The sequence below is a fragment of the Theropithecus gelada genome, chromosome 3, assembly GCF_003255815.1.
Source record: "Theropithecus gelada isolate Dixy chromosome 3, Tgel_1.0, whole genome shotgun sequence".
NCBI lineage: Eukaryota > Metazoa > Chordata > Mammalia > Primates > Cercopithecidae > Theropithecus > Theropithecus gelada.
The window spans coordinates 9,651,981-9,678,022 of NC_037670.1; the positions used below are offsets into that span (position 1 = coordinate 9,651,981).

General features: G+C 48.5%; 1 protein-coding gene and 1 non-coding gene across 5 annotated transcripts in view; one reads left to right on the forward strand and one right to left on the reverse strand.

Annotated features, from left to right (window-relative positions):
• Positions 1–1,325: 1,325 nt before the first annotated feature.
• The window catches only part of FKBP6 (FK506 binding protein 6), a 32,948-nt gene continuing 8,231 nt past the window's right edge, over positions 1,326–26,042 (reverse strand). For all 4 annotated transcript variants that reach the window (XM_025380593.1, XM_025380590.1, XM_025380594.1 and 1 more), the window contains 4 exons: positions 20,411–20,605; positions 19,866–19,975; positions 18,357–18,449; positions 1,326–1,768 (listed from right to left, as the gene is read on the reverse strand). In XM_025380593.1, the coding sequence (XP_025236378.1) occupies positions 18,359–18,449; positions 19,866–19,975; positions 20,411–20,605 (396 nt within the window). In that variant the 3' untranslated portion in view covers positions 1,326–1,768; positions 18,357–18,358. The remainder of the gene's footprint in view (positions 1,769–18,356; positions 18,450–19,865; positions 19,976–20,410; positions 20,606–26,042) is intronic.
• Positions 22,766–22,873, forward strand: LOC112621883. The gene has a single exon (XR_003118816.1). It is a non-coding gene; the product is annotated as a U6 spliceosomal RNA (small nuclear RNA).

Below are 26,042 nucleotides of genomic sequence, written 5' to 3' on the forward strand. Positions count from 1 at the left end.
GTCTCATGCCAGATGAAGCCAGACCGTGGTCATGAGGTCTGGAGGTGCAGATGCGGGGAACATCGCCAAGTTCCTCGTGACCTCTGAGAAAGCCACTCTTCCGGAGCCACCACTCCAGCAACGCGGGCTGAAGGGAGCACGGGGGGAGGGCAGGCACCTCCAGGGGAGGCCTCTTGATAGCCTGGTCCCCTGGTGGCATCACCCAGCCTCCTCCTCCACAAAGACAGGCAGTGGAGCCTGCTCCCCCAGAACTTGGTTTCTGCTCTCTAAGCCGATTCTGTCAGAAGGTGAGGCCCTGGAAGGTGGGGGCATGGGCCAGGGACCTCCTAGGCCAGGCAGTACACCCAGCCCTCAAGAATGACCCATGGCCTGGATGGGTCCCTTTCCCAGCCCTTCGCCGCTGGATTACATCTGAAATGCTCTAAAGTGTTTTGGGGGTGGTGGGAGGCAGGCAGTGGGGAGAGTACAACCAATGGGCAGCCTTCCCAAAAGAGAAGCCAGGAAATTCCGGAGCTGGAAGCCTGGAAATACAAGGAAATTCAAGCCTGGAAATTCAAGTGTCTTGGGGAGGAGGAAGTTTCAGAGTAGCAAAGTCTGGTCCAATCGGTACAAAGAAATGCCTGCTGGATCCGATGGCCTGAGCAGGTCAGCAGCAAGATGGGACAGCAGCAGGGCAAGGAGTCGCTGGCTGAGAGTGGAGAAGCCAGTGTAGACGGCACCCTTGAGGAAGGAAGGCCCGGGAGGGTGACCAAGGTCAGGGAGGGTGATGAGAGGGGACACGGGGCCGGGAAAGGCTCCAAGGATGGTGTGGGCACTGTGGGGGAGACCTGGAGGCACAGCTGTGGGTACCCGCGGAGGCTGAGAGGTGGGGCAGAACAGGGGAGGGGAGCCTCCTGCCTCAGCCCCACGAGGGAGCGTGGGACCCTGGGAAAGGCGCAGAGAGGCCTGTGTGCAGCAGGGAGCCCTGGGTTTCGGGGTGCAGGAGGGTGAGGTAGCCTCAGGCCTGTGTGGGGCAGGGAGCCCTGGGTTTCGGGGTACAGGAGGGTGAGGTGGCCTCAGGCCTGTGTGGGGCAGGGAGCCCGGGGTGTCGGGGTACAGGAGGGTGAAGTGGCTTCAACTTTCTGTTAAGTTGCTGGCATCAGCTCCCGACACTGGGAGCGGGCTGTAGGGAACCCCAAACCTGGGGTGCAGCGTTTCACTATCAGGTGAATCAGAACCGCTGGCTCCAGAGCTTGAGCCCCAGCCCCACTGGCAAATGGCCTCCCCCACCCGTCTGCAGACTCTGGAAGCTCAGCTGAGTCCCTGCAATTCACTTATACTGGATCTTGCAAGGACAAGGAAGTGTTTTATTTATTGACAACAAAAACATTTGTAACATAATTCTCTCTTCAAAACAGAGAACCCTACAAAATACACAAAGCAATCTCTATTGGTGTTGACCCGGGGACACTCGCAGCCGGAAGGGGGGCTGGGACTGGGAGGGAAGCCAAAGACTAATTCCGTCTAAAAAAACAAGAAACTGCCTTAAAAAAGTAGCCGTGTTCTACTTGTCAGTAGCTACCCTCTCCCCTCCTGTGTTATGAACACGGAAAACAGAAAACAGCACCTGTGAAAACACATTTCAGCCGCGTCTGTCAGAGATGCGGCCACGGGGCATTCCAAGCCCTGCTCCAGGAAGGTGGCTGCCACGGTGGCACTGGGGAGCTCCCTTCCACTCCCCCAACGATGCAGAACCACAGCTCTCTCCCCTCGCTGGTAGGTGAAGAACCTGGGAATCAAACACAGCCATTAAAAACACCTCAGGACTCAGCAGCTGCCACACAAAGTCACAGTCACATGTGCTGGGGGCCAGCGGCTGAGGTCAGAGAAGGGCATGGCCGGTGACCAGACAGGAGCCAAGAGACAGACGCTATCACCGTGTGGCCCTACTAGATGGACTCTGGGAAACTTTTCTTTTTTTTTTTTTTTGAGACAGAGTCTTACTCTGTCACCCAGCTGGAGTGCAGTGGCACAATCTCCACTCACTGCAACCTCTTCCTCCCGTGTTCAAGTGATTCTCCTGCCTCGGCGTCCCGTAGCTGGGATTATAGGCATGCACCACCATGCCCGGCTCAATTTTTTGCATTTTTAGTAGAGATGGGATTTTGCCATGTTGGCCAGGCTGGTCTCGAACTCCTGACCTCAAGTGATCTGCCTGCCTTGGCCTCTCAAAGTGCTGGGATTATAGGCATGAGCTACCCTTTCCCTTCTCTTTCCTCCCTACCCCAACACAACCAAAGGAGCCAGCACCTAAGAGAGGGAAGAGGAGGTGGGGTGTAAAGAACAGACCCCTTTCCAGTCAGACTTCCAGAACCGTAGGCAATGGGAGAGAAGTAAAGACAGGTGGTGGCCATGTGCAGTGGCTCACACCTGTAATCCCAGCAGTTTGGGAGGCCAAGGCAGGCAGATCACTTGACATCAGTAGTTGAGACCAGCCTGGCCAACATGATGAAACCCTATCTCTACTAAAAATACAAAAATTAGCCAGGCATGGAGGTGGGTGCCTGTAATCCCAGCTACTTGGGAGGCTAAGGCAGGGAGAATTGCTTATACCCAGGAGGCAGAAGTTGCAGTGAGCCGAGATTGTGCCACTGCACTGCTGCCTGAGTGACAGAGACTCCATCTCAAAAACAAAAAACCAAACCAAACAAAAAAACCAAACAAACATTTCTGTAACATGATAAGAAAAAAATACAGTTCAGCCAAAGCCAGCATGGTGTTTAATGGTGGAGCCAGCAGCAGCTCCATTACACTCATGAGGCACGTTTGTCGCTACTAACCCTGTTCTTGAAGCATGCACCCCCCACCATCAGACAGGCTCTGAATAAGACACGAGAGGAGGGCCAGGTGTGGTGGCTCACGCCTGTAATCCCAGCACTTTGGGAAGTAAAACTGGGGGGATCACCTGAGGTCAGGAGTTCAAAACCAACCTGGCCAACATGGCGAAACCTTGTTTCTACTAAAAATACAAAAATTAGCCGAGCATGGTGGCGGGCACCTGTAATCCAAGCTACTTAGGAGGCTGAGGCAGGGAGAATTGCTTATACCTGGGAGGCAGAGGTTGCAGGGAGCTGAGATCGCACCACTGCACTCCTGCCTCAGCGACAAGAGCGAAACTCTGTCTTGCAGTGGAGGAAACAACAACAACAAAAAATACAAGAGGAGAAGACAAAATGACCATTACCTACATATGGTATCACATGCCTGGTGCATGCAGTGAAGCTGCTGATAGAACTCACAGAACTAATGACAGAGTTATCAAAAATAACTAAAAAACGTCGGAAAGGTGTTTGATTACAGAGAAACAAATAGGCAATTTACAGAAAGGCCACCTCAGTCTGGAAACATGTGAACAGAGACCTGGTCAGGGACCTGCTAATGCTAGTAATGAGATCCTATTTGAGATACACCAACCTGGCAAATATTAAAAAGTCTGGCAATCCAAATGATGACAAAGTGACGGAATGGAACCTCTCAGACACTACCAAGGGCAAACTGGTACAGCCACTGGAGATGTCAGTTTAGCACTACCTAGTTCAGGCAAAGACACACCCATCACAACCAGTGACAGGACTTTGACTGTCACAGAAAAGTCAGGCGTGAGGATAACTCCACGACCATGTTTCTGTCTATTTAATCTCTATCTACCTACCTACCTGCTAATCACTGTTAAAACTATTTCCATATCCTGACAGGATGGAATGCTATCCAGCCACTTCTTCTTCTTCTTTTTTTTTTTTTTTTTTGAGACATGTCTCACTCTGTCGCCCAGGCTGGAGTGCAGTGGCGCGATCTCGGCTCACTGCAAGCTCCACCTCCCAGGTTCACGTCATTCTCCTGCCTCAGCCTCCTGAGTAGCTGGGACTACAGGCACCCGCCACCATGCCCGGCTAATTTCTTTTTGTATTTTTAGTAGAGACGGGGTTTCACCGTGTTAGCCAGGATGGTCTCGATCTCCTGACCTCAAGTGATCTACACGCCTCGGCCTCCCAAAGTGCTGGGATTACAGGCTTGAGCCACCGTGCCTGGCCTGCCACTTCTTAAAAAGTAACACAAAAAAGTAGCTCTTTTTGTGTTAACTTAGAAAACACCCAAAATGTAATAAAAATATATTCTAGTACAAAATGTGTAATTCTTTTTGTGGGCAAGTTACATATACACTCATATTCTTTTTTTTTTTTTTGAGATGGGGTCTCACTCTGTCACCCAGGCTGGAGTGCAGTGGCATGATCTCGGTTCACTGCAAGCTCTGCCTCCTGGGTTCAAGCCACTCCACTGCCTCAGCCTCCTGAGCAACTGGGACTACAGGCACTCGCCACCACACCTGGCTAATTTTTTGTATTTTTAGTAGAGATGGGGTTTCACTGTGTTAGCCAGGATGGTCTCGATCTCCTGACCTTGTGATCTGCCTGCCTCGGCCTCCCAAAGTGCTGGGATTACAGGCATGAGCCACTGTGCCCGGCCAGCATGTGGCATTTTTGTAATTCAAAATTAAGTACTACCAAAAAATTGGAGGGTGGGTACAGGAACAGCAGAAAGATGTTCATTGTCAAGCCTGGGTAATGATACATGGGTAGTGATCATGTTATTTTTATGTTTATTTTTATTTTTTACCTTTGGAGACATTTGAAAATGTCCATAATGACAAGTTTAATAATAATCAAGTGAAAAAAGAAAGTTTCAATCTAGGGTGTGTCCCATGAAATGACTTTAGGAATAAACCCTAAAATCAATATTCTCCGGGCATGAATGCAGATGGGTGGAGATAAACTTCAAGCTCCCTTCAGACAAAGGGATCCCATGAGGTTCTGGTAGTTGAATTTTCAAATCGGAGCCAATAAAAAGTAACTTTAGCATAAACGAGAATGCACCAACATAGGAAAGCTCAGCTTACATTTCATTTTGAAAACCCAATATATGTAGCACACAGAGGTGCAAAGTCAGAAAAAAGCTGTATCCGTGGCTCAAGGAGAAACAAGCCCGGAGATTGACAAAGACAATGGCAGTCAGGCTGAGGCAGGGAACACAGACAAAGGTCCATAGCCGACTCCAGCTGAATCTATTCCTATGAACCAGGCTGCTTCCAGGGCAGGCGGGCCCCAGGCCTCGGGAAAAGGCACAGGGACCGTGAACTAGAAACCCAAGCAGCAATGCCAGTGGTGTCCACTATAATTGTACAACATAATGAGCAGTAATCAAAGAAGGGTGTGAAATGTAACAGAGAAGACAGAAGAGTGATGTAATCACGGAGGCTGCAGAGCCCAGGATGTTTCTGTCGGAAATCTGAGGACAAAGAGTTGAGGATCAAGGCTCAGCAGGTTCCGTTCCCACGGTGGCGGTGGGTGTCACATGCCAGCCCTGCCTCGCAGCCCCAGCCTCAAGCACTTCCCTGTACTCTGCAAAGGGGAACTAGAGTCAACTCAGCCATGAACATCATCGGGTGAGAAGACTCTGGAACCTTGCATGGGTCACTCGGCCCTTCAAAAACACTGATCAAAGTTATGGCTGCCTCTTCAAAATCCCAGCAGATGAACCAAGGCTGTACGTAGTAAACGTGGAGATTGAAAGACCTTCCTGAAACTACTCAACTGGTTCCCCTTCACAAAATGCATTACTCAGCCAATCTTAAGAACCGAATCTGGATATCTCCAAAAATTCCAACTTAGGGGAAAACTTTTTTAAGGAGTCCTCGCCCCTTGGGACTCTGCTGTGACACTCTGGCCAGCCCACAAGGCGGCAGTCCTCTGGCCTGCTGGGCCCTCCACCTGCCCCTTCCAGTCCCTCCAGGCAGCTGCTCAGAGCCGACCCTCGCTGCGAGGCCTCCCCGACTTGCTTCTCCCCACCCACGCTGGGGCCCTGGCTCTCTGGCGGCCACTCCATGCTGACTGCTGCACTTCCCACAGTTGCCCTCGTGGTCCTCCAGGCTAGCTCTCTGCTCCTCCCTTGGCCACATCCCTCTGCAGGGAGTGTGATTACTTCCCCACTGTCACAGCTGGCCACCTAGTCCCATGAGAATATGCATGGAGCTGAGTGGTCTGGAGCCCACCCCTTCCAGGCTGACATGGAGTGACAACGCTTGCAGGTGCCTCCCGGTTTTGGGGGTGGGCCAGGCCTCACAGCGTAGCTCTGCTGCACTTCCTCCAACAACTGCAGCTCACCACCACCAGCTGCCACCGTGCTGTGATACATGGTCAAAGAAGGGTCAAAGTGCCACCTCAACTGCTACCCTTGTTTAAAAACAAGGTTTAGGGAGGCCAAGGCAGGAGGATCTAGGCCAGGAGTCTGACACCAGCCTGGCCAACGTGGTAAAACCTCGTCTCTACTAAAAATAACAAAAATAACCTGGGCGTGGTGGCACGCACCTGTAATCCTAGCTACTGGGGAGGCTGAGGCAGGAGAATTGCTTGAACCTGGGAGGCAGAAGTTGCAGTAAGCCGAGGTCGTGCCACTGTGCTCCAGCCTGGGCAATAGAGTGAGACCATGTCTCAAAAAAAAAAAAGGAAAAAAAACAAATACCGTGATAATTACCAAAATGTAAATCAGAGAAATAAATTCAGCATATGCTGCTGGAAAAATGGCACCAATGGACTTGCTTGATGCGGGGTGTAGCAAACCTAGCATTTGTTAACGATGTAAACCATGCAGCAACCCTCAAGTGCAGTAAGCAAATAGCAGAAAGATGAGGTGAGCTGTGTCCATCCGGCCCCAGCCACCAGAAGGGAGCACGAGAAAGGAAACGTTCTGAAAGACGGCTGTCAGGATGATCTCATCTGGGACGGAAAGGATTAAGCCGAGAATGCTGAGGATGCAGAGTGCTGAGTTATCTCTACATTGGCAAGATGTGTAGTCCCCTGCACATGCTGATCTGTAAGAGGGTATGAGAGATGGGAAAATGGCCCCCAAGATGTCCTTGTTCCAATTCCTGGAACCCATGAATACATTACCATACATGGCAGAAGGGATTCTGGGGTTAAATGAAGGATCTTGAGCTGGGCAATTATCTTGGTCAGCCCGGTGTAATCAGATTCTCGTTAAGAGGGAGGCAGGAGGGTCAGAAAAAGAGGAGGAGACAAAATGACAGGAAGCAGAGGGGAAAGAGGGGGTGAGAGAGGGAGAGACAGGGAGGGAGAGACAGGGAGGGAGAGACAGAGAAATACTGGAAGATATCATGCTGCTGTCTTTGAAGATAGAGGAAGGGGCCACTAGCCAAGAAACGCAGGCAGCCTCACTAGGCCATTTCTTGGAGAAGCAAAAGGAAGTTAGTGCAGATTTGCTCACATTCATGGCTATGATACTCAGCTCACCAAAAAATGAAGCTCTATGACCTCAGGATGCAAAACATTCTGGAGATGCCCCTCGGTCTGCCTCTTGCTGCCTTTTCTGTTTGGGCTGATGCTGACAATGACTGTTGTGGGTGCTGTCACAGGGACAGGTAGACCACATCCTTCTCACCTTGTGAATGTCTGAGCAACCTCCGAGCTAGAGAGAACTTTTGCTCATAGCTCTTTACTTCTTTTATCTATTAGATTTGAAAACCCTTCTCTGGGTTCTTGAACCTCTGAGGCTCACCCCAGTTCATCTCAGCTTCACCCCAGGTTGGTGGCTGCTTGGGAGCGTAGGGGAGCATCAAAAGTATGACAGTCAGTAACAGCTACAACTGAAGGTCCTGAGAGCATGATCAGCACCCGCAGAACAGGGGTCAGCCAGCAAAGCTGGCGGGGACTCATGCTCTTCCTAGAAGGTACAAGGCACTGGCTGCATGTCAATTCCGTATTGCTTAGGGTCACTTCTTTCACTCACTGCCTGTACACTTAATTATCCAGGTTGGTGTTTCAGATTATGTATGCTTGGAGGCTGGGCTTATGCACCTAATGAACCCGAGAAATTAAAAACAGACTAAGCCAATATCTGACGGTCTTAATGAAGCATAAACAACTCCACGGTGACCTTAAAGATGTGCCTGCTCCATGGCTGTGCGCGGTGGCTCATGCCTATAATCCCAGCACTCTGGGAGGCCGAGGCAGGAGGATCACTTGAGGCCAGGAGCTCGAGATCAGCCTAGTTAACATAATGAGACCCCATCTTACAAAATAAAACAAAAATCAGCAGGGCCTGCTGGCACATGTTTGTAGTCCCAGCTACGCAAGATGCTGAGGTAGGAGGACTGCCTGAGCCCAGGAGGCTTCAGCGAGCTATAACTGCACCACTGCACTCTAGCCTGGGTAACATAGGAGACCTTGTTTCTCTCTTAAAATAAAAAAGTGATTCAGCTTCACCCTACAGACAATGAAATCAAGGCCCAGAGACGTGAAATGACTTGGCTAATGTCATAGCAAGAGATAAAACTGAGGATCCAAACGTTCTGTCTTTCAGCCCCATCATGAATCATAAAGGGCACGTCCATGATTGTGGACGATCAGCGAAAGGAGCCCGGTTATCTCCAGGAGTTTAACTTAGCAGCTCTCATTCATACCTCATCCGCAAAGAACACAGAATCCACAACAGTAAATCTTAGCAGGAAGCAGGGTTTAGGCCCATCTCAGCTGCCAAGAGAGGATGTGGAGAGGGAACGAAGGGCCAAAGCAACCCTTCCAGGGGAAATGCCTTCCCAGGAAGGGGTATGATGAAAAGGCAGCCACCGAAGTCGAGGTATTTATAGCCACACAACAAAGGGATGACTTCAGGGACACCTCCAGAGCTGGGAGAAAAGGCATTTCACAGATACGCAGAAGATCAAGAGCCCAGGTCACACAGTTTGCCTGGAACACGGCACGGCCTTCATCTGACAAGAGAATGCCTTCTTGGCCCAGATGCCCTGCAGAAAATGCAACGCCATTTTGAGGGGGGAAAAAAAAAGTAGAGGCATAGGGAAAAAAATAATTACAAAAATCACCAGATGCAGTGACTCACACCTGTAATCCCACCACTTTGGGAGGCTGAGGCAGATGAATCACCTGAGGTTAGGAGTTTCAGACCAGCCTGGCCAATATAGTGAAACCCTGTCTCTACTAAAACTACAAAAATTAGCTGGGTGTGGTGGTGCATGCCTGTGGCGAAGGTTGCAGTGAGCTGAGGTCATGCCACTGTACTCCAGCCCGGGTGACAGAGCGAGACTCCATCAAAAAAAAAAAAAAAGGGAAAAAAGAAAAAGGAAAAATTAATTATAAAAATATATTTAAACAAGTCTTTATTCAGGACTCAGAAGTGTCTCACTGGATGCACGAAGTAACTCTGAGAGACTCAATACTGGATAGTTCTTAATCTCTTTGGGAAGAAGGGGATCAAATAGATTCCCTGCCTAGATCCAGTCACATACCGTGAGAGATGATGATCTGCTCCTGGGGTTTCCTGGCAACTGAGCAGGGCAGCCGGGTCACAGGAAGGCTATTTTGGAACCAGGGAATCCCGGGCCCCAGAGGCCTCCTGTGGCCTCGGCGCTGGCACCAGGCTGAGGGCCCACTGCTCCGGGGCTCACTTCAGGCCACCTCTGAGCCAGGACCAAACCCCGGAATCTCAACAGACCAGAGTGTACTCTCCACAACCTGGCCTTTACTTCCACTGGGGCCTCCTGGGAGCTGCTCTGACTTTCCAGAAAACATTGTTTTTAGTCTGTTAAGATCCTCTTTCCCCAGGGCTGGCCAAGTAGTAGGGCTCAATCCTCTACAGCCCAAAGGCTTCAGCTTCTCTTCAATAGAAGAAGCAAAGGAGGGGGAATTTCCTCAACATTTGAGAGAAGGATAAAAGTGCACGGCCACCCTGGGGTCATGCACCACCTGAATAAAGCAGCTGAATATGTTTAAGGCTTCAGGCATCATCTGGGGCTTAACATTTCAAATCCAATGAAAACGCTCAGTTATTTATATACGCAGAGGCCTCCTCAGGGAAAGGCCCTGATTCACTAAACTTTACTCCTTCCTTAATCTGAGGCAATCATTTCTTCCTCACAAGAATGTCGGGAAAGTTAAGTGGGTTTACAGACATGAGAAAGCACTACAAACATGGGACGACGCTTCCACTCTGGGCCCACATGACGATGGACTGGACTCTTCATTCATGGCGACATGGGATTCTAGTAATATGCCAGTACCTCTTAAGCTGCACATCGTCGTGCTGTTAAGGAGTCTGTGGCCGGAGAGCAGGGGGTGGACTGTGACATAGTCAGAAATATATATTTGGTCTCTATCCCTTTCCTGGCACACAGTTCCTAAAACCCCCAGAATCTCTGAAACGATGGGTGTTTCTTTGTATGCTAATGACTGGTAGCTGGGGATTCTTGGACAACCTCAGAAAGGGGGCTGGTTGCCAGGGAACCAAGCATGGGATTAGGGAAGGGCTGAAGCAACCTTCAATTGGCAATCACCAATGGCCAACCATTTCTGTGCCAGAAAGAAGGTTTGGAGAGCTTCTGGGCTGCAGAACACCTGTGGGTGCTGGCACATCCCTTCCCTCACATCATGCCCTGTGCGCCACCCCATCTGGCTCATTGGTATCTTTTTTTTTTGAGATGGAGTCTTGCTCTGTTGCCAGGCTGGCATGCAGTGGTGCGATCTCACTGCAACTGCAACTTCCACCTCCTGGGTTCAAGAGATTCTCCCGCCTCAAGTAGCTGGGGCTATTCTCCCAAGTAGCTGGGGCTACAGATGTGCACCACCACGCCTGGCCTTTTTTTTTTTTTTTTTTTTGTATTTTAGAGACGGGGTTTCACCATGTTGGCCAGGATGGTCTCGATCTCCTGACCTCATGATCTGCCCACCCTGGCCTCCCAAAGTAAGGGATTACAGGCGGGAGCCACTGCACCTGGCCTTTTTATTTGTTTATTGAGATGGAGTTTTGCCCTTGTTACCCAGGCTGGAGTGCAATGGTGTGATCTCGGCTCACTGCAACCTCCACCTCCTGGGTTCAAGCAATTCTCCTGCCTCAGCCTCCCGAGTAACTGGGATTATAGGCATGCGCCACCACACCTGGCTAATTTTGTATTTTTAGTAGAGATGGGGTTTCTCCATGTTGGTCCAGCTGGTCTTGAACTCCTGACCTCAGGATCCACCCACCTCGGCCTCCCAAAGTGCTGGGATTACAGGCGTGAGCCACCCTGCCCGGCCACCCTTTTTTTTTTTTTTTTTGAGACAGGGTCTCACTCTGTCACCCAGACTGGAGTACAGCGGCACAATCTAGGTTCACTGCAGCCTTGACTTTCCAGGCTCCAGCAATCCTCCTGCCTTAGCCTCCCAAGTAGCTGGGACCACTGGCACACACCACCACATCCAGGTGATTTTTGTATTTTTGGTAGAGAAGGAGTTTCATTCACCATGTTGTCCAGGCTGGTCTTGAACTCCTGACCTCAAGCGATCTGCCCACCTTGTCCTCCTGAAATGCTGGGATTACAGGTTTGAGCCACCATGTCTGGTCCATTTGTATCCTTTTTTTTTTTTTTTTTTTTTTTTTTTTTTTTTTTTTTGAGACGGAGTCTCGCTCTGTCGCCCAGGCTGGAGTGCTGTGGCCGGATCTCAGCTCACTGCAAGCTCCGCCTCCCGGGTTCCCGCCATTCTCCTGCCTCAGCCTCCCGAGTAGCTGGGACTACAGGTGCCCGCCACCGCGCCCGGCTAGTTTTTTGTATTTTTTAGTAGAGACGGGGTTTCACCGTGTTAGCCAGGATGGTCTCGATCTCCTGACCTCGTGATCCGCCCGTCTCGGCCTCCCAAAGTGCTGGGATTACAGGCGTGAGCCACCACGCCCGGCCCATTTGTATCCTTTTAAAAGCTTCTGTAATAAACTAGTGACTATGAGTAGGTGTTTCTGAGTTCTGAGCACCATTCCAGATGACTCAACCCAAAGGAACAGGTGTGAGAACCTCTGATGTATATATCCAGTTAGTAAGAAGCACAGGTGACAACCTGGAATTGTGACTGGAGTCTGAAATGGGGTCAGTCTTGTGGAACTGAGCCCTTAACCTGTGGAGTATGCACTAAGTCCAGGTCAAGTGTCAGAGCTGTAATGTAGGACACTGAGCTGCTCTCAGTGTAATGTAGCTGAAATGGAGGACACTGAGCTGCTTTCAGAATTGGTTGGAAATGTCTGGTGTCAGAAGTGAAAGGTTCTGGAAGTCCTGAGTGTTGTGAATGCGAGTATAGAAGGAAATAGGCTTCCCCGCTATACAGGGAGGACGTGGGTGGAGTCATAGAAGGAAACCTTGGCTTTATGTTGGTAATTGTTAAAGCCGGAGGTTGAGCACATGGGGGAATCTTAATATTCTTCTCTTTAGTTATGTAACTTTGAGATTTTTTTCAAAGAAGGGAAGAAAAGTGTACTATTATGAAAAAGATCTGAGAAGAGCTCTGAGATTCAAAAATTTGATTGCTGAAATCGAAATGGAAGAGTTGGAAAATTAAGTACATTTCACAAGGGAGAAAAAAAGATTTTAAGGAGACAGAATAGAAGATCCCTGAAGAAGGTCCAACTTCCAAACAATAGGTGTCCTGGAACAAGATGACAGGGAATAAAGAGGAAGACACGATTAAAGAAATAGTACACAGGAATTTCTCAGCTCTTAGAAGCTTAAGCCTCTAGAAGTAAGGGACCTATCTAAAGGACTTGAGCAACAGGAAGTACCTGGACATGCTACTATGGAATTTTAGATGAATCAAGAATAAACAGATATGGCTGGGTACTGTGGCTCACGCTTGTAATCTCAGTACTCTGGAATGCCAAGAAGGGAGGATCACTTGAGCCCAGGAGTTCCAGACCAGCCTGGGCAACATGGTGAGACCCTGTTGCAACAAAAAATTAAAAATTAGCTGGACATGGTGGCACGTGCCTGTGGTCCCAGGTGCTCAGGAGGTTGGGGAGGGAGAATTGCTTGAGCCTGGGAGGTTGAGGCTGCAGTGAGCTATGATCGTGCCACTGCACCCCAGGCTGGGTGACAGAGTGAGACTCTGTCTCAAAAATAAAAACAAACAAAGTGGAGCACAGGAGATACTGTCTTTAGCTGTATGAAGCCAAGAACATCAGTATTGAGTATATTATTTTTGTTACAATAATCTAATAGAGGATCTACAAGTAGTAATGTAAGAGAGGAAAGAGTTATATTATAGCAGGAAGTCAACAGATAAATATCCAAAACATAAATCAAGAAATGGCAAAAGAACCATAGTACTGAGCCCTGTGGAAGCTTCTCCAGAAGAAACTGAAATTCAAATCGGGGTCCCTGAGTATATGCAGCATTTGGCTCCGGCTCTATCACTTAGGAGCTCTGCAACCTTGGCAATGACATGGCATTTTCATGCCTAATCCATCAACTGTAAAATGGGGTCATATCTACATTATGCAGATCTTACATTAAAATATTAACACATGTAAAACATGTAGAAGAATACCTGGCATTTAAAATATGATTAATAAAAATTTTGACCAAAATTAATAAAAATACACTAAGAAAAAAGTAATAAATGCTAGGTGATACTAGCGAAACAACCTAGAAGAAAGATGTTATGATAGGCCGGGCGCGGTGGCTCAAGCCTGTAATCCCAGCACTTTGGGAGGCCGAGGCGGGTGGATCACGAGGTCAGGAGATCGAGACTATCCTGGCTAACATGGTGAAACCCCGTCTCTACTAAAAATACAAAAAACTAGCCGGGCGTGGTGGTGGGCGCCTGTACTCTCAGCTACTTGGGAGGCTGAGGCGGGAGAATGGCGTGAACCCGGGAGGCGGAGTTTGCAGTGAGCCGAGATCACGCCACTGCACTCCAGCCTGGGAGCACAGCGAGACTCCGTCTCAAAAAAAAAAAAAAAAAAAAAAGAAAGATGTTATGATAAACCAAGAGCAAAAGAATGACAGCCACGCCTAGGCAAACTGACCATGTGGGTGCTCACCTCACCCTGCACCCCCGCTCCTGCCAGGTAACCCAAGACTCCCTCAAGTTCTGGCCGCCCCGATGGAGCTTTCCTAGTCACTCCTGGTACATGGCGACCAGCCCTGGACTCCTGGTTCTGGCCCCTGCCCACCCACCTCTGTTAGCAGATGGCTGACACATCACTAAAGCTGCCCTCCTCCACAATCAGTGACTTCGGTTAGGGCACCTTCAGACCCTCGGGCACTATGGTCATGCTCCCTCAGGTAAGCTCTGGTTTGTCATGAGAACTCTTCACATGAGAACCCTACTGTCGGTTCCAGATGGGAGGCCGCATGCTCCTGCCACCTTTCCTCTCTTGCCAGTAGGTTCACCTCCAGGCTGCCATCACCTCTCACTCAGACACCTGCCACCTGATGGACCTGCCACTTTAAATGTGTCCCCACGCTGCCCCTTCAGCCCCTCAGAGCAGCTCAGCTCTGGCTAGGTCTTCCCCTCCTCTATAATGCCCTACAGAATGCCACCCACGTTCCAAGGAGGCCCCAAATGAAGGGACGATATCAGGAGCTCTCACAACTCCCTCCCAGGGCCCCTTGGGCCCATCCCCCAGGCCTGGCTCAGCAAAGCCTCTCTCTGATCAGGGGCGCCCCCCTACAGCCCACTCTTGAACACTGTCATTTAAGGGACTTGTCTTGTTGTCCCTGTTTAGACTCCCAATCCCTGCAGGTCAGGGCTGCAGAAGTGGTACTGGACCTCTCTCTATATGCCACACAGCATCTAGAGTGCCCCCCAACAGTCAGCTCCCCACAGGGATGGCTGGAGACAGTGAGGAAGGCGGGCCACGCGGGGCAGGGCAGGCATGGTTTTCCCCCATTCGGAATGCTGTTTCCTTTGGCAGCCATTCCTTGCATTTGGTATGTTTGGGACCAGCAGGCAACAAAATCTTCACCTGCTCTTGAACAAGGCCTCTCTTGCTACTTCCTTTCCTCGGGTGGTTTTTTTGATGCTAAGTATAAGATGTCATATTTCATCTCTGCTGCATGCCTTGGGGATGGGAGCTGCTACCTCTGCCTTGAAGGTCTGCAATTGCCTGATGGTAAAAAGGACCAGGAAGGTGATCTACTTTCTCCCTTCACCCACGTCTCAGGCCCTCCAGTTCTGTTCGGAGAGACCCTAACAGGGACTGCACCAGCTCCCGAGATGCCCCACAGCCCTGTGGAACACAGTGGAGCGGCCCAGGAACAGATGTTTCCCCAAGGCCATTCCCCAAAAGCAGTCAAAAGTGGCCCCTTCTACTGTGTACTCCATGGTGGGAGAACTCATGGTAGGACATTTGACTGGTAAATCTCTTATCAGGCCAGATTCTGTCTTCCTATTGTGTTGGCTTACTGGTCCTGACCTTTGGAAACCGCAGAACAAATTTTACCTATTGTAGGTTAACCATTTAAATAGTTGAATATAGCTATAGAGCTCCCTTTACAGCTCCTTTCCAGACATAGTAAAATGATCACAAGGGCCTCAGATACCAGCATGTCAGGATAGGAAGGACAAAACACAAACTCCGATTCATGGGGTTCTACATATCCCCAACCAGGCCGGAGTCCTGCCCAGGATCTTTCAAACTGGAGTTATGGTTGGGGCAGGAAGAGGAGGGAGGCATGGGGTATAGAACTCTCACTCCATTAGGGAGGAGGCTGCAGAAAGGGATGCATGGGCACTCCCTATGGAGGGAGGAAACAAAGCTGAGGGGAGACTGAATCCCTAAGGCCCTCAGAGCTGCCTGGTTGCTGCCTGCCCAAGGACTGCCAAACTCCTCCTCAACTCTGTGAGCCACTCCCAGGACCCCCTTCTGCAATTTTTTTTCTTTTTCTCTTCTGGCTGATGCTAAAGATGGGTTTCTGTCTCTGGCAATACCAAGGATCTGACAGCCAATCCCAGACCCAGCCTGAAGGATTTTCATTAGAGGCTGGTCTACTGCTTCGGTTATTTCACATTTAGTCCAACCAACATTCCTGAGCACCAATCGTGCACCAGGCTCCAGATGCTAGAAAATGCAAAGATGGAAAAGGCATGCTGTCTACTATAGTCAAAGGCTTAGAGCACATAATTAATAATTAAGAGAACACTCGTTCCACCAGAAGTAATCTTACAAGTCAGTGGTATCTAACATCTAAGATGAAAAGAACAAAAGTTAAAATTGTCCAGGTGCAGTGGTCCACGCCGGTAATCCCAGCACTTTGGAAGGCCAAGGCGGGAGGATCACCTGAGGTCAGGACCAGCCTGACCAATATGGTGAAACCCCGTCTCTACTAAAAATACAAAACTTAGCCGGGCGTGGTGGCGCACACCTGTAGTCCCAGCTACTCAGGAGGCTGAGGCAGAAGGATCACTTGAATCTGGGAGGCGGAGGCTGCAGTGAGCCGAGATTGCACCACTGTACTCCAGCCTGGGTGACAAGAGGGAGACCCTTCTAAAAGAAAAAAAAAATTGTCCTGGTTAGTGACAACTAGGTTGCCAAGATGACTGGATTTTTAGCTTCTTTTAAATGACTACGCCACAAATACTACAGAAAAAAAGGGGAGCAGGGAGAGCAAGGACACAAAAGCTAAAACTTATCACAATTGTGACAGCAGTGGCAATATGACCGTGGTGGCTACTTTCGAACACAAATACAGTCATTGCGGATAGTAAGACAAATGCTCAAGTTGGAAATATGTAGGACACCATCTAAAGATCAGCAGCCTCCAGTGCTACAGACTGAAAAGGCTGGGAGGTAAACAAGATGCAGAGGAAAACTGTTGCCCAGCTGGACTGCCCAAGCAGGGTCTGGGATGGGCCCTGGCAGAGCTGGGTCTTCATTCATGATAGGACTTGTGGGGTCACAGTCCAAAATGTTTGGCAAACAGTCACTGCCCTTCATCTTTACTCAATACTAGAAGTGGCCAAACAAGGGAAGTCCTGTGGCTCACATCTCAGTTCTGAAGACCTGCAAATATGTACTCCAAAGGCCCCTGAAAGACCTGAAGGCCAGGGTTCACAGGGCCAGCATCAGTGACGAAGGCAACATTTACCTGTGATGCTGATGGGCGCATCTGAAAGTGCAGATAGCAGTTTATGGACCTCTGTGAAAATGCTGGGGATGAATAGGCCTTTTCACTGCCTCCTCCTCTCAAGCCCCTTTTGTAGGGAGATGGAGGAAGCAACAAAGGAGAGATTTATCACCATGAACCCGTTCAGCAGCTGTTTTCTTGTTGTTCCTTGTTTAACTTCTCTCAGGAGAGAGCAGAGTTATCTGTGCAGCTAAGCAGGTGTTTCAGGCAGGTGATTTTGTTTCCATTAATTTTATTAAATAGTAGAACAGACTGGAGGGTTCAGACTGGAGGGTTATCTCCTGCACTTGGGAACTCCCGTCCCGTGCCTGCAAAATTACTAGGTGTGTGCTCGAGAGGAATGTTATATGCCGCTCCCTGTTGCTTTCAGCATCTTCAAATCTCTAACTCTAGCAGAATTTAAGAGCCACAGCCCATCCCTATCCTGCGACACCCAGATCTTGTCTGCTTTAGTAATGTGTTAGAGACACAGTCAAGTTGGAGGCTTTCGAGTTCTCAGGAGAAAGAAGATGAAGAGAAGCTTGACACGTCAAAGCCCAGCTCTATCAACTATCACATTCATGACTCTACTCATAGTCTCATGTTACAAGCAACTGCAAGAGAGTTTCACATAAAACATGGAAAAAAACGTTTGTTTGGTTTTTTTTTTTTTTTTGAAACAGAGTCTTGCTCTGTCGCCCAGGCTGGAGTGCAGTGGCGTGATCTCGGCTCACTGCAAGCTCTGCCTCCCGTGTTTACTCCATTCTCCTGCCTCAGCCTCACGAGTCGCTGGGACTACAGGCACCCGCCACCATGCCCGGCTAATTTTTTGTATTTTTAGTAGAGATGGGGTTTCACCATGTTAGCCAGGATGATCTCGATCTCCTGACCTCATGATGTGCCCGCCTCGGCCTCCCAAAGTGCTGGGATTACAGGCGTGAGCCACTGCGCCCGGCCAACAAAGTTTTTAAAAAAAATAAATTTAGGCTGAGCACCGTGGCTCATAGCTGTAATCCCGGCTCCTCAGGCGGCTGAGGCAGAAGAATCACTTGAACCTGGGAGGTGGAGGTTGTAGTGAGCTCCACTGCACTCCAGCCTGGGCAACAGAGTGAGACTCTGCCTCAAACAAACAAACAAACAAATAGCGCAAGGCCCCCTGAACCTATACATTTAACCCGAAGGTCTGGGCGAACTTTATTCTCACGGGGAAGGCAGGCATGCAGCACGTGCATCCTGCACTACGGTTGTGTTGTTTGCTAGATCAAGGAATTGTCTACCCCTCGTCCAGCCTCAGCCACAGACAGCCACCATTCACCCGGGGGCGGAGGAGAGCAGCATGCTTCTCCATCCTGAAGCCTGTGTGCCACCCCAGCCCTTTGATTACCTTCAACTTTCTCCTGCTGTAGAACCATCGCCACAGCGCGCGAACATGTGGTGCCACATTTCTTTCTCTTTATCCACATAGTCCCTGTAATTGCTGGAGAGGGAAATACACACTCATTAGAGAAAGGTCTGTGTTTGGAGGAGGTGACATCTGGTGGCTGGAATTTTCCACTCACATCCAGAAACACTGAAAATTCATCAGGACTCAAACTGAATCGGGAAGGATGGAAGTAAGCTGGAGAAGTGGGGAGGCAGGGAAAGCTCCCACAGCTGGCCAAGGAGCCAAGCCCCTGGACAAAAAGCCCGTAATTGGAAAGGACGGCCGCCTTGAAGGGCAGGTGCCTCTGGCCATGAGGCTCCAGGCTGAGTCTCACCAAGAGACCCCACACCCTCAGCAGCCTCTAATCTCTCCTGATTTTCTCACTAAATAATGACCAGATCTGACAGGATACTTTTAAATACCAGAAAGGAAATTGCTGGCAAGTCCTAAAAGGCTTGAAATGTAACCTCACATCTGAGACACTGATGCCAAGCAAGATTTAACTAGCAATCTGGACTGAATGTTTAATATTAAGACAAGTAGAGACTTTCACCATTACAGAACATATACCTTAAAAGCCATGTACCTATTACCAAGTGATGGAGTTATGGGGGACTCCTCTTTATACATAGATATTTTCAAGGGTTTCTACAATGAACACAAAACTTCTATAATGAGAAAAAATTACATCACGAAAAGACTGGTGTGCTTAGTCATGTGGATAACAAGGAGGTCAATCTACGGGTATGAGTCAGACCCGAAAGGCCTGTTTCTGGTTGCACGAGGACCTACGAGGAGCCTTTCTGCACTTGGTTAGGAGCAGTGGTTCTTGGTGGAGCACGCAGGGAAGAGCACACCAGAAGACTCTTTTTAAGTGACACCGGGGCCGGTCGCGGTAGCTCGTGACTGTAATCCCAGCACTTTGGAAGGACGAGGTGGGGGGATCACCTGAGGTCAGGAGTTTGAGACCAGCCTGGTCAACATGGTGAAACCCTGTCTCAACTAAAAATACAAAAAAAATTAGCCAGGCGTGATGGTACACGCCTGTAATCCCAGCTACTTGGGAGGCTGAGACAGGAGAATCACTTGAACTCGGGAGGCGGAGGTTGCAGTGAGCCAAGATCGTGCCATTGCACTCTAGCCTGGGTCACAGAGGGACTCCATCTCAAAAAAAAAAAAAGAAAAAAGAAAAAGTTACACCCTCCCGCCTCTCTAGGTGGTGCTTATTTGCAGTAGGGGAAACAGAAAGGTGGGCGATGATGGAGATGTCTAGTTTGGCAGTCTGTCCCACCTGCTTGCTGGGAACTGCTGGTGCAGCGCACTGCTAAGCACTTCAGAAACCCAGCTGCAGAGGGGGCTGCCTCCTAACACTCTGGGCAACACCGCCAGACCATCCTTTACCCAGGTGGACAGACCAGAGTCACAACCCCACCCATCTCCTCTCTTCATGCTCCTGCAAACACAGCTCACCTAGCCAGTTTCTTCAGCTCGTTATTGATGTCGTGATTGAAGGGTTGCTCCCTCTGGGCTCGAACTAGAAAATCCCGGGCCTTTTGATACTCAGTCAGGAGAAGACAAGCCTGTTCCAAGGAGAGAACTTTAAAAGCACAGTTAGAAAAGACAGCATCTGGCTGGGTGCAGTGGCTCACGCCTGTAATTCCAGAACTTCGGGAGGACAAGGTGGGCGGATCAACTGAGGTCAGGAGTTTAAGATCAGCCTGACCAACATGGCAAAATCCCATCTCTACTAAAAATACAAAAATTAGCTGGGCGTGATGGTGCACGCCTGTAATCCCAGCTACTTGAGAGGCTGAGGCAGGAAAATTGCTTGAGCCCAGGAGGCGGAGGTTGCAGCGAGCCGAATTTGCACCACTGTACTCCAGCCTGGGCGACAAAAGCAAAACTCTGTCTCAAAAAAAAAAAAAAAAAAGACAGCATTTATGCAGTAGCTGAGTTGAGCACTCCTATTACCTTTTTCTGGGTGTTTATTTCCAAGTCACTGGCTTCCCACTCACCTGTCCACACCTGAAGAGGGCCTTGGCATTCTTTTGGTCAATGATCAAAGCCTGCTCTCCATAGCGCAGGGCTATGGTGGGTCGGTCTAGCTTCAGGTATGTAAAGGACAGGTTCAGAAGAACAGGAAGCTTGGCGGCCTCCACCAGGTGCTGCGCTTCAGAGGGTGCTGATCGCCGGCGCAGAAGCAACAAGGCCTGTGCAGAGGCAAGGCAGACGGTCAAGAGGAGTAACAGCCTTACCTACAAAACCCTAACCAATCCACACACAAAAACTATCAGAGCTAAAAACTGGCTGTTATAGGTTGTAAGACACAAGATCAACCTAAAAAGTCAGGTACATTGCTTTTTTCTTTTATTTTTTTTTTGAGACGGAGTCTTGTTCTGCTGCTAAGCTGGAGTGATCTCAGTTCACAGCAACCTCCGCCTTCCGAGTAGCTGGGACTACAGGTGCGCACCACCATGCCTGGCTAATTTTTTCATATTTTAGTAGAGATGGGGTTTCACCATTTTGGCCAGGATGGTCTTGATCTCCTGACCTTGTGATCCACCCACCTCGGCCTCCCAAAGTGCTGGGATTACAGGTGTGAGCCACCACACCCTGCCAAAAGTCAGGTATATTTCTATGCTCTAGCAACGAACAACCCAAAAATGAAATTAAGAAAACAACTCCATTTACAATAGCATCAAAAAGAATAACATAAGTAGCAATAAACTTAAAACAAATGATACACTTGCACACTGAAAACTACAAAATGTTGTTGAAAGAAATTAAAGAAGGCCAGGCGCAGTGGCTCACGCCTATAATTCCAGCACTTTGTGAGGCCAAGGCAGGCTGATCACGAGTTCAGGAGATCGAGACCATGGTGAAACCCCGTCTCTACTAAAAATACAAAAAATTAGCCAGGTGCAGTGGTGTCGCCAAGCTGGAGTGATCTCAGTTCACTGCAACCTCCGCCTTCTGAGTACCTGGGACTACAGGTGCACACCACCTGGCATGGTGGTGCGCACCTGTAGTCCCAGCTACTCGGGAGGCTGAGGCAAGAGAATGGCGTGAACTCGGGAGGCGGAGCTTGCAGTGAGCTGAGATGGCGCCACTGCACTCCAGCCTGGGTTACAGAGTGAGACTCCACCTCAAAAAAAAAAAAAAAAGAAATTAAAGGATGATTCAAATAAAATGGAAAAACATCTCATGTTCATTAATTGGAAGACTTAATATTAAGATGGTAATATTTCCCCAACTGGTCAACATATTCATGCAACCCTACCAAAATTTCAACATCCTGTTTTGTAGACACAGACAAGTTGATTAGATAATTCATACGGTGGCCAGGTGCGGTGGCTCACGCCTTTACAATCCCAGCATTTGGAAGGCCGAGGCGGGCAGATCACCTGAGGTTGGGAGTTTGAGACCCGCCTGGCCAAAATGGTGAAACCCCATCTCTACTAAAAATACAAAAGTATCTGGGTGTGGTGGCAGGTGCCTGTAATTCCAGCTACATGGGAGGCTGAGGCAGGAGAATCACTTGAACATGGGAGGCGGAGGTTGGGGTGAACCGAAATCACGCCCCCGCACCAAAGCAAAGGGGAAGGGGAAAACCCCAAAAAAAAAAAAAAAAAAAAAAAAAAAAATATGGAAATTCAAGGGACCCCGAATAGCCAAAATACTCTTGAGAAAGAACAAAGCTGGAGAACTCATATTTCCCAATTTCAAAACTTACTAAAAGAAAAAAATAAACGGCCGGGCACGGTGGCTCAAGCCTGTAATCCCAGCACTTTGGGAGGCCGAGACGGGCGGATCACGAGGTCAGGAGATCGAGACCATCCTGGCTAACATGGTGAAACCCCGTCTCTACTAAAAATTACAAAAAACTAGCCGGGCGAGGTGGCGGGCGCCTGTAGTCCCAGCTACTCGTGAGGCTGAGGCAGGAGAATGGTGGGAACCCGGGAGGCAGAGCTTGCAGTGAGCTGAGATCCGGCCACTGCACCCCAGCCTGGGCGACAGAGCGAGACTCCGTCTCAAAAAAAAAAAAAAAAAAAAAAAGAAAAAAATAAACAAAAAAACGAAACTTCCTAAAGCCACAGTAATTAAGGCAGTGTAGCACTAGCATAAGGACAGACATGTAGATCAATGAAATCGAACACAGAGTCCAGAAATAGATTTATATATCTATAGTCAACTGATTTTCAATAAGGGTGTCCAGACCATTCAATGGGAGAAAATAACTGTCTTTTCAACAAATAGTGCTGGGACAAGAGGCTATCAACATGCAAAAGAATGTTTACCTCACACTACATGTAAAAATTAACTAAAGTGAAGCACAGCCCTAAAAGTAGAAGTTAACACTCTAAGACTCTGCACTCGATTCGGCAGCACGTATACTAAAAACTGGAAAGACAGGGAGAAGATCGGCATGGCCCCTGTGCAAAGATGACATGCAAATTCATGAAGCATTTCATATTTCTTTAAAAAAAGCTATCAGACTTTAGAAGAACACATAGGTGTAACTTTTTGTGACCCTGGATTAGAAAACGGTTTCTTAGGTAACACACCAAAAGCACAAATAACCAAAGAATTAGACTTCATCAAAATATAAAACTTTTGTGTTTCAAAGGACACTACCAAGGAAGTGAAGAGACAGCCCACAGAACATCATAGAGCATTTGCAAATCCTATATTTGTTGAGGGTCTAGTATCCAGAGCACATCAACAACATTTACTCCTCAGTATAAAGACAAATGACCCAATTTTCTGATACGCATAGACTCTGAATAGACATTTTTCCAAAGACAGACAAATAGTCATTAAATGCATGAAAATATGTCCAATGTCATCAGTCATCAGGGAAATGGAAATCAAAACCACAGTGAGACACCACTTCACCCCCGCTAGGACGCCTCACTTTAAAAATATAAAATAAGTATTGGTGAAGATGTGGAGAAACTGGAAGCTTCGCACATTACTGGTGGGAATGTAAAATGGTGCAGCTGTTGTAGGAAAGTTTGGCAGTTCCTCAAAAATCTTTGACAGTTCCCACACGATCCAGCAATGGCACTCTAGCACATACCCGAGAAAACTGAAAACATGCGTTCACATGAGAACTTGTACATAAATGCTCACTGCATCAGTCATAATAGTCACGAAGTGGAAACAACCCACATGTCCAACTGATAAATGGACAAAGAGCAGCAGAGCCATCCAACGGAAAAGCAGCCTTACAAAAGAACGAGGGACCGAGCGCGGTGGCTCATGCCTGGAATCCCAGCACTTTGGGAGGCCAAGGTAGCGGATCATCTGAGGTCAGAAGTTCAAGACCAGCCTGGCCAACATGGTGACAACCCGTCTCTACTAAAAACACAAAAATTAGCCAGGTGTGGTGGTGGGTGCCTGTAATCCCAGCTACTTGGGAGACTGAGGCAGGAGAATCGTTTGAATCCAGAAAGTGGAGGTTGCAGTGAGCTGAGATCATGCCATTGCACTCCAGCATGGGCGACAGAGACTCCGTCTCATAAAAAAAAAAAACAACACAAAAAAGAATGAGGTTTGTACATGCTACAACATGGATGAACCTCAAAGACATGCTAAGTGAAAGACGCCAGCCACAAAATGACACATATTTGACAATTATAGTTACACAAAATATCCCGAATAGGCAAATCCATAGAAACAAAGGAGAACAGAGGCTATCTGGGGCCAAAGAATTGTGAGTTTCATTTCGGGGTGAGGAAAATGTTCCAGAATTAGATAGTGGTGATGGCTGCACAACTTTGTGAATATACTAAAAACCACTGAATTGGATACTTTAAAAGCACACATTTTATGGTATGTGAATCATATCTCAACAAAAAAATAGTAAAACAATAAAAATGGGTGAAGGCAGAGCCTGCACTCCCTGGGACTCCATTTGGAAGGTGCAAGTAGATGGAAGAATTGGAAGGCCAGGGGCGGGGGGCTCACACCTGGAATCACAGCACTTTGGGAGACCGAGGTGGGCAGATCATCTGAGGTCAGGAGTTCAAGATCAGCCCGGCCAACATGGAAACCCCGTCTCTACTAAAAATACAAAAAATGAGCTGGGCGTGGTGGCGAGTGCCTGTAATCCCAGCTACTTGGGAGGCTGAGGCAGGAGAATCGCTTAAACCCGGGATGCGGAGGTTGTAGTGAGCTGAGATGGCGCCAATACACTCCAGGCTGGGAGACAGAGCATGACTCTGTCTCAAAATAAAACAAAACCAAAAAAAAAACACCAAAAAACAAAAAAAAAAAACAAAAAACCAAAAAACAGAACTGGAAAATGTGTCAGGAGATGGCAGCACAGGCAAAAAGTCATGAGCCTTCCTTGGTCTTCTCTTCCATCTCTAAACTCTGGGCATTCACTAGGCAAGTTCCCATCAACTGTCTCCACACCTACAGAATGGATTCGGGTCCCGTTCACATCACAAGCTGGAACCTCACGCCTGAACCCTGCTCTTATACCCAAATGAAATCGTGAAGCAAGTTGTCACCTGGAAACAGTTTTCTACAGGCCCGCTTACCTGCTCATTCCCATGAGTGATCAAAATTGAAAGTAACACATTCATTTATTCATTTCCCAGTTATTCCTTGGTTTAAAGTTTTTTCTCATACCAGGAAGCTTCAAGTAATTCCCTTCTTCCGTTTCCTTGATCTCTTACATATACAACTTCATCAAGTCTCACCATCCATTTTGTGGAAGTACTTCCAGAGTTTTTTCTTGTATTTGCACAATTCACAACTGCTTTAACACATTCCTGGATCCCGTTAACAGGTTTAGGCACAGCACACCCAGTACAGGGCCTAACATGAAATAGATCCTCATTAAAATGAAGTTTGTCATTTGACATGTCCTGCACACAGTGGTGTGATGGTACATGTTTAATAGCCAGCTCTCGGGGGGAGGCGGAGCCATGCTTTGTAGCATTTGCCTATTCCTGTGCTGTAAATATTTCCACTAGAGCTGATTTCAAGCTACCAAAGTGACATTAACCAGGGCACAAAACTCCTGAAAATTTTACAATTGAAATTTTGAGTTTTCACGAGCTCCAGCACAACTACTACCTCTTCCCCGAACATGACTTTGATCAACACACTCTTCCTCAGTGGTTCCCTGCCATCCACTTCATCAAGTCCAAATCCACCCACGCATATTTGAATGTCTTCCTGAATGTGGCCGCCTCCTATGATTCCTTAGATGTAACCTATATTTCTGACTAGGAATCTACCAACTGTGGCCTGAATAGGTTCTGATCACTTCTGTACCTTAGCTCATCTTTTTTCGTGCCGAGAGTTTATGGTGGAAGGGACAAGACAGCTCTCAGGGACCTCTTTTTTTTTTTTTTTTTTTTTTTTTTTTTTTTTTTTTTGAGACTGAGTCTGGCTCTGTCGCCCAGGCTGGAGTGCAGTGGCCGGATCTCAGCTCGCTGCAAGCTCCGCCTCCCGGGTTTACGCCATTCTCCTGCCTCAGCCTCCCGAGTAGCTGGGACCACAGGCGCCCGCCACTTCGCCCGGCTAGTTTTTTGTATTTTTTAGTAGAGACGGGGTTTCACCGTGTTAGCCAGGATGGTCTCGATCTCCTGACCTCGTGATCCACCCGTCTCGGCCTCCCAAAGTGCTGGG